This window comes from Platalea leucorodia (genome assembly GCF_965183815.1).
Source record: "Platalea leucorodia genome assembly, chromosome: 6".
Classification (NCBI taxonomy): Eukaryota; Metazoa; Chordata; class Aves; order Pelecaniformes; family Threskiornithidae; genus Platalea; species Platalea leucorodia.
The window spans coordinates 36,539,110-36,549,835 of NC_138828.1; the positions used below are offsets into that span (position 1 = coordinate 36,539,110).

General features: G+C 50.6%; 1 protein-coding gene across 3 annotated transcripts; it reads left to right on the top strand.

Annotated features, from left to right (window-relative positions):
* Nucleotides 1-90: 90 nt before the first annotated feature.
* Nucleotides 91-10,210, top strand: NOA1 (nitric oxide associated 1; the record flags this gene model as incomplete). Of its 3 annotated transcripts, XM_082315941.1 has the most annotated exons (7): nt 91-1,042; nt 1,771-1,935; nt 2,801-2,997; nt 5,353-5,484; nt 7,716-7,832; nt 8,666-8,783; nt 9,371-10,210. In XM_082315941.1, 7 exons carry the CDS (start codon nt 91-93, stop codon nt 9,574-9,576), a joined length of 1,887 nt encoding a protein of 628 aa, XP_082172067.1. In that variant the 3' UTR covers nt 9,577-10,210. The 3 variants fall into 3 exon arrangements, with proteins under 3 accessions (XP_082172067.1, XP_082172068.1, XP_082172069.1); XM_082315942.1 differs by lacking the exons at nt 8,666-8,783; nt 9,371-10,210 and adding an exon at nt 8,807-8,980; XM_082315943.1 differs by lacking the exons at nt 8,666-8,783; nt 9,371-10,210 and adding an exon at nt 8,819-8,980.
* Nucleotides 10,211-10,726: the final 516 nt, after the last annotated feature.

The following is a 10,726-nucleotide window of genomic DNA, read 5'->3' on the forward strand; positions in this document are numbered from 1 at the left end:
GGGCGGCTGCGCGCGCCGTCCCCCAGGAGGCCGCGCATGCGCGGCTGCCGAGCCCCGCCCCCGCGCCCCGCGCCCGGCGCCGGCCCCGCCATGCAGCGCCTGGCCCCCGCGCTCCTGTCCCGCCTGGCGCGCGCCCGGCCCTGGGCCCCGCTGCGGCGGCGCGGGGCGGCAGCCGGCGGCGAGGAGGAGCCGTTTGTCTTCCCCGAGTACGAGCCGGAGCCGGAGCGGGGCGGGGCGGCAGCGGCAGCGGCAGCAGCGGCGGCGGCGGCAGCGGCAGCGCCCCGCCGGGAGCGGGAGCGGGGCGGGCAGCGGCGGGAGCGGGGCCCGGTGGGGCGGCCCGACCCCTCGGTGTCGCCGAGCGGCGTGAACTGCTCGGGCTGCGGGGCCGAGCTGCAGTGCCGGGACGACGCGGCGCCGGGCTTCGTCCCGGCGGAGAAGTACCAGAGCCTGTCGGAGGGCCTGGCCGGCGCGGCCGGGCTGCGGGGCGCCGTCTGCCAGCGCTGCTGGCTGCTGGCCCACCACGGCCGGGCCCTGCGGCTGCGGCTGCCGCCCGAGCAGCACCGCCTGGTGGTCAGCGCCGCCCTGCGCCGCCCCCCGCGCCACGGCCGCGGCCCGCTCCTCCTCTACCTCCTCGACGTGATGGAGCTGCCCGACCCGGTGCTGCCCCAGCTGCCGGCGCTGCTGGGCCCCGACGTCCCCGCCGCCGGGCTGCTGGTGGTGGGCAACAAGGTGGACCTGCTGCCCGCCGACTCCCCCGGCCACCTGGGGCGGCTGCGGCAGCGGGTGGAGGCGGCCTGCGCCCAGGCCGGCCTGCGCGGAGCCCCGCTGGTGGACGTCCGCCTGGTGAGCGCCAAGACGGGCTTCGGCATGGAGGGGCTGGTCAGCCGGCTGCAGCGCTCCTGGAGGTGCGCCGGCGACGTCTACCTGCTGGGCGCCACCAACTCCGGCAAGTCGACGCTCTTCAACACCCTGCTGTGCTCCGACTACTGCAAGTCCCGTGCCCGCGATGCCGTCGACAGGGCCACCGTCTCCCCCTGGCCAGGTTGGGGACACAGCTCTTCCCATCGCACTGGGGTCACGCACGGGGTCGGGCACTTGGAGGCCAGCTAGCCCTGGGCCTTCTGCAGGGCTCCCCTCGGCCACCCCTGGGGCAGGGGGACCTGTCACCGAACGGGCGCCCGCCACCCCGAAGCATCACCATTGTGGGCAGCGAGCTCCGGTGCTGCGCCATGCTTCGAATCATCGCCTTCCTCAGGGCGGCAAGGGCGCGAGGCTTGCGCAGAGGGTGCTGTGTGTCTCGTAGCACTAAGGGGGCTGGTAAACCAGAGCCAGCCCGGGTGCTCCCCTGCCAGTGGGGACGGTACCTGATCTGCATGCCTTGCCATCTCCCTATCGATCAGGGCTGTCCTCCAGTCTAGAGAGAGACCTGGAGGTGGACTGGCGCATACCTGTAAAACAATCGTAGGCCAAACGAAGCTGCCTGGAGGTGGGACTTGCCTGGGGTGTGTTAAGCCAGTCTTGGCACCACTTGGCTTTGAGACCTGTTTCATCAAACCACAGGGAGAGCAGATCTCAAGCAGATGGATGCCTCATTTCTGCCACCCTGGCTTGGGAGGCTAGTACTTTATGAGAGCATCTGTAGTTCGACCTCCAACCTTGTGTTACTGAGTTTCACCCAAAAGCTGGAGAAGCAATTTTTTTTCCCGTGTTCCTCAGAGCTCAAATGTGCCAGGTAGTCAGAAGCCCAAACATGCCTTCTGTTTTTTCCAGGAACAACACTGAACCTGTTGAAATTTCCAATTATTAATCCTACATGTGACAGGATATTCCGAAGGCAGGAGAGGCTGAAAGAGGAGGCAACAAAAACAGAAGATGAGCTAAGCAGTGAAGAAAAAAAGTACCTTAATCGCCTTAAAAAGGAAGGTTACTTAGTGGGTGAGTATTGCCTGAGTAAAGGTATTGCCCCTCTGCCCTGATGAAAATACCGCATTACACAAAGGACTGTTAACTCCTTAATTTGCTGTAGGATCCAGCTGATTTTGGCAGGTAATTTCTTCCCATTCTGAAAGAACTCATTTCCATTTAATTATGGGAAAAACATGCTATCTGTAGTAGCAATAGAAAATTTCCAAACTTTTATTTTGGCCAGTTTTTGTTCCCAGAGTAGTGGGTGCAAGACCTCTAGCTCCTCTGTAAGTAGCATCGTTAGTATTTCTTTCGAGTACTTGTTTTTCAGCTGTTGTAGTATCATCGCAGAGGTTTCCTCTGTGCAGTGCACCTCCCATCAGCCAGGCATTTACTAACCTAGTTCAGATAGCTTAGTGGTTTAGAATGATACTGCAATGTAGGCCATCTCTCATTCCCAAAGGAAGAAAACAAGTTTCATTTTTAAATAATGACGTTTTGGCTGCAGGCCGCAGCGGTTGTGCATCATTTTAGCATGTATCCAAAAGAGGGGGTTGCCAGAAGATAGCTCTGATTTTCAAATAATTCTGTGTTTGACAGTCTAAGGCAGTGAAAAAAGAAGGCGGCGTGCTTTACTGTAAAATGGAAATAATGAGGTATCTGTGATCCGGTCCCTGCTAAGGTTTTTAGGCTTCAGGAGTGCTAAGCAAGAGTTATAGAAGGAATTTCTTAGCATCTTGGCTTTTGAACACACAAATTTCTAGCCACATAGCATCTTTATCACCTTTATATTACCAACGTGCATCTTTTTTAATCAAGGGAAGGAACAGGTGTCTAGTTGAAGGAAAAGCACATTAATAAATTAATTACCAGGAAACCTTTCGTTTCAATCCAGGCAGAGTTGGAAGAACATTTCAACGCCAGAAGTCTAGCCATGTGGTTGACTTTGACCCTGACGTGCTCTCATACAGCATAGATGAAGATCCCAGGCATTCCCCGAGGAAGCGTGAGGAAAGGGAAGAGTTCACATACAACGAAGTGAAGGATGCTCGCTGGTGTTTTGATACTCCAGGGATTGTAAAGGAAAACTGCGTAGGTACTCTGTGGTGCTGTGTTTCAGGAGGTCAGGGTTTGGGAGGACTGTTCCGTCTTAGCTGTGCGCGTGGGAGAGTACGTCTGCTGCAGTCCTGGCGTTAGGATTCTTTTGTTTTGGGCAATTGTGTTAAAATATGGTTTGTATTTACTTAGGAAGGGTTCATTGTGTTAGCGCTGTTGCATTTCTGAATAGCGCATACTGTGATCTTTGCAAAGGAACTGTATGACTGCGTCAGCAAGCTTTCTTAACATCTGAATGAAGGGAAGCAAGCAATAGTGCTATAAGCAAGTTTATACCAGCATCACCCAAAGAAGTTTGCACTTTTTTAGCATTGCTGGTCTACTGAAGAAGGTGGAGCTTAGGACGATAACCAGCGTTGTGTGACTGAACCAAATCTTTGAGAAAGCGGTTTCCTGAAGCTAACAGGATCTGCAGTGTTCCTGTTAATAGCTCCAGTACCTCAATGTTTCAGTAGAGCAATGGCTCTAAAGCCAGTGCCGATGTAGTGCACACATCCAAAAAAGTCATGTTTTGATTTTTTGATCTCTTTGATATCTATGCAGAGCTGCAGGTCATCTCTTTGGGAAGATGAAAAAGTACAAGGAGATAGGAAAGTTGTGAAGAGAAGGAAGTGCAAGAGCTGTACTGAGACTGCACAGCTCAAGTGCAGATGCTGCTTTCATGAACACTAGAACACTACTGGTCTTCTAGTAGATATGTTTGCTAGATCATAACCCACTTTACTGTGGAACTTTGCTCTCTGATAGCTAGTTAGTGTCCAGTGTAAAGACAGTCATCAGCTTAGAGACCTGGTTTGGTAACTGGAGATTGGATGTGTTCTTCCCCTCTTCTGGAGTTGAATAAGTGTGGAAAACAAGTGGGCTTTCCTGCATCCAGAAATACTTGCTGCTGTTTCTGATTTCGGTTATCATTGCTGTGCCTTTGGAGAGCTACATGCCAAGTCTCAGATCAAATTTTGTTTCTGTGGTCAGTGTTCGATCTGGCTGGAGGACAAGTAGATGGTCTATGTGGCAGATTTTGGCAGGGGAGATTTCTAGTTACGAGCAGGTTGTTTTTTATTTTGGAAGAAGAGAGAGGGAAAGTGGCTGTTAGCATGTGATGGAATTACATTTTTGTCATTGTTCCTTGGAGGTTTGTTTTCAGCTGCTTCCTCATGACTCCTTCCAAAGCCAAACTTGTGGAAAGCATAGAAAAGGATTACTGATGACTCTCAAATTTTGGTGTAAGCATTGCCAAACACATTAGAAAACCTGCAGCTAGCAGGGCAAAGCCTCCCAGTCTTTTAGAATTGGTGTTGAAGGCTGCCCTGACTTTCAAGCTAAAGCTTGTCTGCTTGTGAACACAGGAAGAGCATTCGGGGTTCTGGCTGCACCACAACCCTTGTTAGTTTGGTCTTTTAATGCTGAATTGAGGTTAATCCTCATGGCCAGACTGCTACAAACTTGCATTTGCATGACTGTTGCATGCATGGGGGGCACAGTTGGAAACATTTCTGCTGTCAGTTCCCTGTCTCTAGGAAAGAGTCACCACCAACCTGGAGACTAGTTATTTCCTTCAAGGCGCTGAATTTCTGTGCCTGCACGTTGTTTCTTAGCTGGGTTTGAACAGTGCTCCTCTAGGAAGCAATCAGACCGCTGTGGCTGCGGCACTGCTGGTTAAGTCGCTGGCTTTTCAGTAGACTTTGGGGTGGATCATTTTACTGAAACAAGTTAGCACCTAAACAGATGAGCCAGTTAAGCCAAGAGATGAAAGGGAAGAGAGGAATACAAGCAGCAGGAGCATTTGGGAGCCCTCGCAGATGGGAGAGCTTGTTTCGCGGTGCCTGGGGTGGGGATCCACACTGTGGGGCAGGCTGGTCATCCTGCAGTTTTAGTTGTTTCACAGTCTGATCCAGCACTTTTCTCTCAGTGAGATATTTGAGACTCGCTTTGCTGCTAGTAATGATTCAGCACTTTGCATCACTGCCTAAGTGGAGTAACTCAAATGTCATAGCCAAAGGTGGTTGCCAGTTCTGCACATGGCTGCGCTCATGCTAAAGCACAGTAAATCTTGTGTGAGCTTGTTCCAGCCAGATCCAGGATTCCCAAACCCGTGGTCTAGCAGGCTCCTGGCAGCTGTTTTACTTTGCTATGGACCCTGCATTGCCATGGAGACTGGTGACATCCCTACCTCCTCCCATTTCTCACTTACTGCGTGGACCAGAATTGAACTGTTCTGTTAGACATTCCTCACACTGATATTTTTCCTCTAGCGATGTAATACCAATATTAATTTCATTGTCCCCATTGACACATCTGGAATGAGTTATGGCAGTGCAATTTATTTTGCAGGTTTTAAATCTCCTGACAGAGAAAGAAGTAAAGCTGGTTTTGCCAACACATGCCATCATTCCACGGACCTTCATTCTCAAGCCAGGAATGGTCTTGTTTTTAGCAGCCTTGGGACGTGTAGACTACTTAGAGGTAAGGGGAGAAAGGATTTTTTGAGCAGCTGCTTCATCTCTTGTTATAGTACCATGCAGTAAAAAGCTTTCTGGGTAGCTTTCCCAGACCCTTTCTTTGCTGCTTTTGAGATGATGAGTCTGTTAATAAAGCACTGCATAAAGTCAAAATGAGTTGGGATGGGGAGTTGCAGTTGAAAGGTTTGATACTTGTTACCAGTTTGCAGTATTTTATATTGTGTAATGGTAACTGCTTTTGAATGCTGACAAACGCCTTCAGCTTGATATGCTTCCCATAACATACAAAGGCACCAGGGAGGGAGGGAAGAAGGACAGTGCCAGAATTAACTGGGAAGATAGGTGGGTTTCCTCATTTCTGTGTTTCGTGAAAGCTGTCTGCCAAGAGAAAAAAGCATGAGCATTTTCTTTCCTGACCCAGACCTCTCTGAAGAATTTGCCCAAGGAAGCAATTAAATGTACATATATTTTAGTTTCTGTAAAAATATTTTTAAAGGTGCTCTGTGTGTGTGTCCCTGCCAATTTCTTCCATTTATTAGAAAGCTCATGCTATACACCTTTATAGAGTTGTGTGGAGCTGACCTCCCATGATGTTTCCTCTGGAAGGGGTGGTTTCTTCCAGATATGGGTCTAGCGCTTAGGATAATGCCTTTCTCAGTAGTTTTCCCCATTTTGGGAAGGGCGTGTATGGCTATTCCTTTGTTTCCGTCAGCTTTCCAAGATCACTATAGAAATGTTGAATTGGTACTTTGCTGAGGACACTCTTGACCTGCTGGAAGAAAAGCAAAAAAGTGAAGGGAACAGGATTCTGTAAGTAATAGTGTGCCAGTGTGGCAGGAGAGCTCCATCATAGTTAAGGTGAGAATCCAGAGCCCCAGCTCAAAACACAGCTTGGGCAGTACAGAGGAGTAACGCGTCACTCAGAAAAAGTGCTGTTTGTGAGGAGAGCAACCCAGCAGAAAAAATAAAAACAAACAAAACTGTCTTTATCCATACTGTCTCAGAAAACAACTAGGCATGTTGGTTGGGTGCTGTCAGGCACTTGAGAAAGCACCTGGATTCGCATCCCTGACAAAGGAGGACAGCGGTACAGGTGGTGACATCTTGCTGGCAGTAAACACCCTCTGCGGAAACGCTGCGAGATCAGGCCAGCCTGTGAGCATGGACGAGGCCTTTCACACGATGAAGAGGACAGGGCAGGCAGTCTGGCCACAGGGCTGCCCAAGGGGTTGTTTTGTCATGAGGGATGATTTTTGTTCTTGGGAGTTGTGGAGAATGCAGCTGGTGTTGGCAGCCTGGGGAACCTGAGGTCAGGGTAAAGGAGTGTCACACCACCTCCTGGTGAGAGAGAATCAGGCTGAGAGACATGTCCAGTGCAGCAGAGCTGACAGTTAGGCTTTGTGCTATAAGCCCATTCTCCATGTAATGGTGCTCCTAGCAAGCTCAGCTGTGGCTATTTTAGGACAGCAGACGGTAGACATTTAGGACTTTTAAGGCCCCAGAGATTCTCAGTATCTGTCTCAGCCCGTTGCTGTATCAGTCTTGCATATCTACATCTTCCAGAGACCTTGAAGGAAGACAGTTGTGCTCAGACCATGATAGAGGACCCCCTGCCTCAGATTAAATCTGTGAGGAGCTTGGAGGAATTGCTGCACTTGGGTTTCCTTATTTCAGGCTGCTAGCAGTGTTTGTAGAGGTCTTTCCCCTCTGTAACCTTGTTTGCTTTAAGTGCAAAAGTTATGAGAGTGCCTGCTGAAATTGCTCCACATTTGGTCTTTGCATAGCTTGAGAGCAGCTTGGAACCATGTACCATTTGATGAGAGATGCATGTTAGAAATGTAAAGTGATAAGAAAAGAAGCACCAAACAGATGTCCATCACCTCTCTTGCTAAATAACCACACTGAGTTTGTCCGTGGGAATTGAACTTGAGCAAAGATATCCCTTAGATGATTTGCCTGAGCTGAGCAGATGTGATGGCAGGGATATGGTGTTGAGGGTGCTTTGAGGCAGGATGGTGAAGCCATGGGCGCTTCTCTCCTGGAAGCTCAGCTCCCCTGTTTATGTAAACTCTGGCTGCTCTGCAGTGACAGAGGCAAGGACCCCTCCTTGGACAAAGACAGGGCATCAGTCAAACAGGTTTTCAACATGCAGGAAAGAAACAGAGCAGGAGAGAGCAAATCAGGGCTACTTTTCTGTTATCGTAAGTAACACCCTCCTCTTGCCATCTATTTCAGGGAGAAAAGCCTGCCTGGTTTTCTGTCGTGGCTTCTAACCTATTGCCAGTCCACATTTCTACCCTGAGTAATGCAGATGCCATCTACGAGAAGCAGGCTGGCCAAGAGTTACTAAAGGTAAGAGGAGGTGCTGTCATGGGCTCTTGCTTGCAGATAGGCAGGCTGTCCTGCCTGGTGAAGCGCCCTGGCTGGGGAAAAGTTCATGGGGAAAACCAGCCCATGTCAGGGGACTTCTGCAGTGGGAGAGTGGAGATCTGCGGTGTGGAACAGTCCTGTACAGACTGCGTGGCTGCAGCTGTGTTAGGAGAGAGCACCCAAGATGATGCATTTCGGCCAAGTTTCTGTTTCTAGCATTCAGGCTAAGATGATGATTTGCGGTTCTCTGCTCTCTGATGCTTGGCTTTTCTTGAAAAGCCTTAAAGTGCAGGCAGCAATGGGGGTATTTTCCATGGCAAACTTCAGACTGGGGTTTCAGAACAGATTGCAGTTGAAAAATGTACCTTTCTTATTCTTTCCCCACTGGATCCTCTGCACAGCCCTGCATATTTTGGTGGTCTGACTTTTCCCTTGGTATTGCCACGTACTGTATAGCACATGCAGATTGATGGGGGATGGGGTGAGCTGTCCTTGTCCTGGCAGCTCCCTTCCTGCCCACATTGAGAACAAGTGCTGTCGCTCACATCAAGGCAGCTGGCTTGAGCCAGCAGCAGGGTCCTGCAGTGGGCACTCCATCTTTGCTCACCTCTGAGCTCCCGCTGGATCGCTCTGGATGTGATCCCGATTCTGTTCTTGGCAAACGTGAAATAGCTCCTGTAGGTATTCAAGCCAGCTCTTACTTGGATAACCATGGCCTAATACCTTTATTCCCCCTTGTACCTTGCTTGCCAGTTTAAGGTGGGAGTGCTGAAGCATCTCTCAACTTAAGTCTTTTCTCCATGTTTTGATGTTAGGTTCCCATGGGTGGGGAAGAGCGAATGAAAGAGTTCCCCCCGCTTGTCCCTCAGGACATTACACTGAAAGGAATTGGTACCACTGAGGCAGTCGCAGATATCAAGCTTTCCTCTGCAGGTAATTTAATATTTCTTCATTAGTTTGCTTTGCAGGGTCTACATCCTAAAAACATTGATGGGAAGAGGCCTCTGAAGGGATGAAGCCCTGTTTCCTGCTCAGAGCAGGACTGTCACCAACACAAAATCAGGGCAGCCATGACTTTGTCCGACTGAGGCTTGGCAACCTCCAAGAATGGAGATTAACAACCATGCTTGTACAGGATGACCACATTGGAATATTTTATGCTCTGGCTGCCATACAAGTTCCACAGCATCTGGAATGGCTGTGACACTGTCCGCTGTCCAGGTGAGAGGGAAAGGGCCATGGACTGGAAAGTTTTATTATTGTGGTTTTGGTAGTTCCCACCATCCCTCTTAAGTTCACCAGAAAAGAGCTGTGTCTGGGGAGAGTAAGATGTGGCTTTAGGTGCTGCCTTCTACTGAGGAAGGGCTGGATATTACCTTTGAGCTTGGTTTCTCAAAGAATCTCACCTGGGTAGCTGAGGTTCTGAGCCAACACAGGAGGCACTGAGTTTGCGTCAGAACCCTCGTTCCGATAGTAGTCACTCGTCTTGCTGACTGTCTGCATTTTTTTTGGCTGTGCAGGTTGGGTGGCAGTGACAGCTCATGCGGAAGAGAAACTGCTGCTCCGAGCCTATACTCCCAAGGGCACCGCGTTGGTGGTGCGGGAGCCTCCCCTTCTGCCGTACATCAGTACCATCAGAGGGGCCCGGATCCCAGGCACTGCTGCTTATAGGACCAAAAAGCCTCCTTCCCTGGTGGAAAACCTGAAAAGCACAGGGAGGAAATAGCACTTCATCTGAGCAAGGCAGAAGACAGAACAGCCTCTGGAGAACCTTGTTGCTTACTGATATTCAGGAGAGCTTGGACTGCTTTTTAAAGGCAGACAGGCACATTTTTTGAAAGCAGGCCTGGGGGGAAGTAAAGTGCCTGATTCGGGACTCCACAAGTCCATGCCTGATCCAGCTACTGAACCGCAGCCGTTTTGAATGAGCTGAGTGGCTGGTACCTTGCTATGAGAGGTGAAACAGCTTCTCCCTGGGACCTGCCGGTATCTATGAGCAAATCCCTTTACCTGTTCCCTCTTGAAATACGGGATGGAAACTTGCCTGCCTGCCCTGGGCTGGCTTTGCTGCTCGTAGGGCAGGTCTTCTCTTGCGGACATGCTCCCACAGGCCAGAAATCATCACCTTGTTCTTGGAGGCTTTATGGTGTTTCCAGAGTTGAAGGAGGTGGGGGGGGAGCGGGGAGGAGCAGGGAATGCTCCAGTGTGGGTATGATAGTAATTCAACAACATTAACGAAAAATTAGGTCCTTTCAGTCCTTCAACATCTGGGCAAGATGAGGGAGCACAATGCCCTGCTTTTGGACACAGGAAAGGTGAATTAATGAAAAGTAGGCTGCTCATACGCCTGAAGAGGAAACTTCTGCAACTCTCTGCTTTGATTTGGTTTCTGTAGTTTGTGTAAAGGTTTCTGAAACTGAGAGTGTAGAATAAAACTTCTCAAAGGCACTTACTCCTTTGTATCCTTTTCAAATCGCTGACAAAGCACTCTTGTGTGGGCATAAGCATCCTGCTAACTAAACAAAAGCTCCAGCAGGAAGGCCAGTGTTCGAGGAAAGCATATCATGCCAGATCTGACAGGTGACAGGAGGTGAGGCTGCTCCAGCTCCATCCTGCCAGGTCCAACCACTCGTGAGGCTGACGAGGTATTCCCAGTAGGCACAGAGCACGCGTACACACCGCATACATGCGCGTCTGGCCACACAGATCACAGACACGCAGCACTTAAAGCGAACGGACAGCACCAACGGCCTGTATGCGCACACAGACGCACACATGTACGTACATGGTGGATCGCTCCAGCTGCTGGGCTCACACACTCAATCTGCCCAGTAACTGCTGGTCCCTGGATGCCATTCTCCCAGTTGCTGGCACCT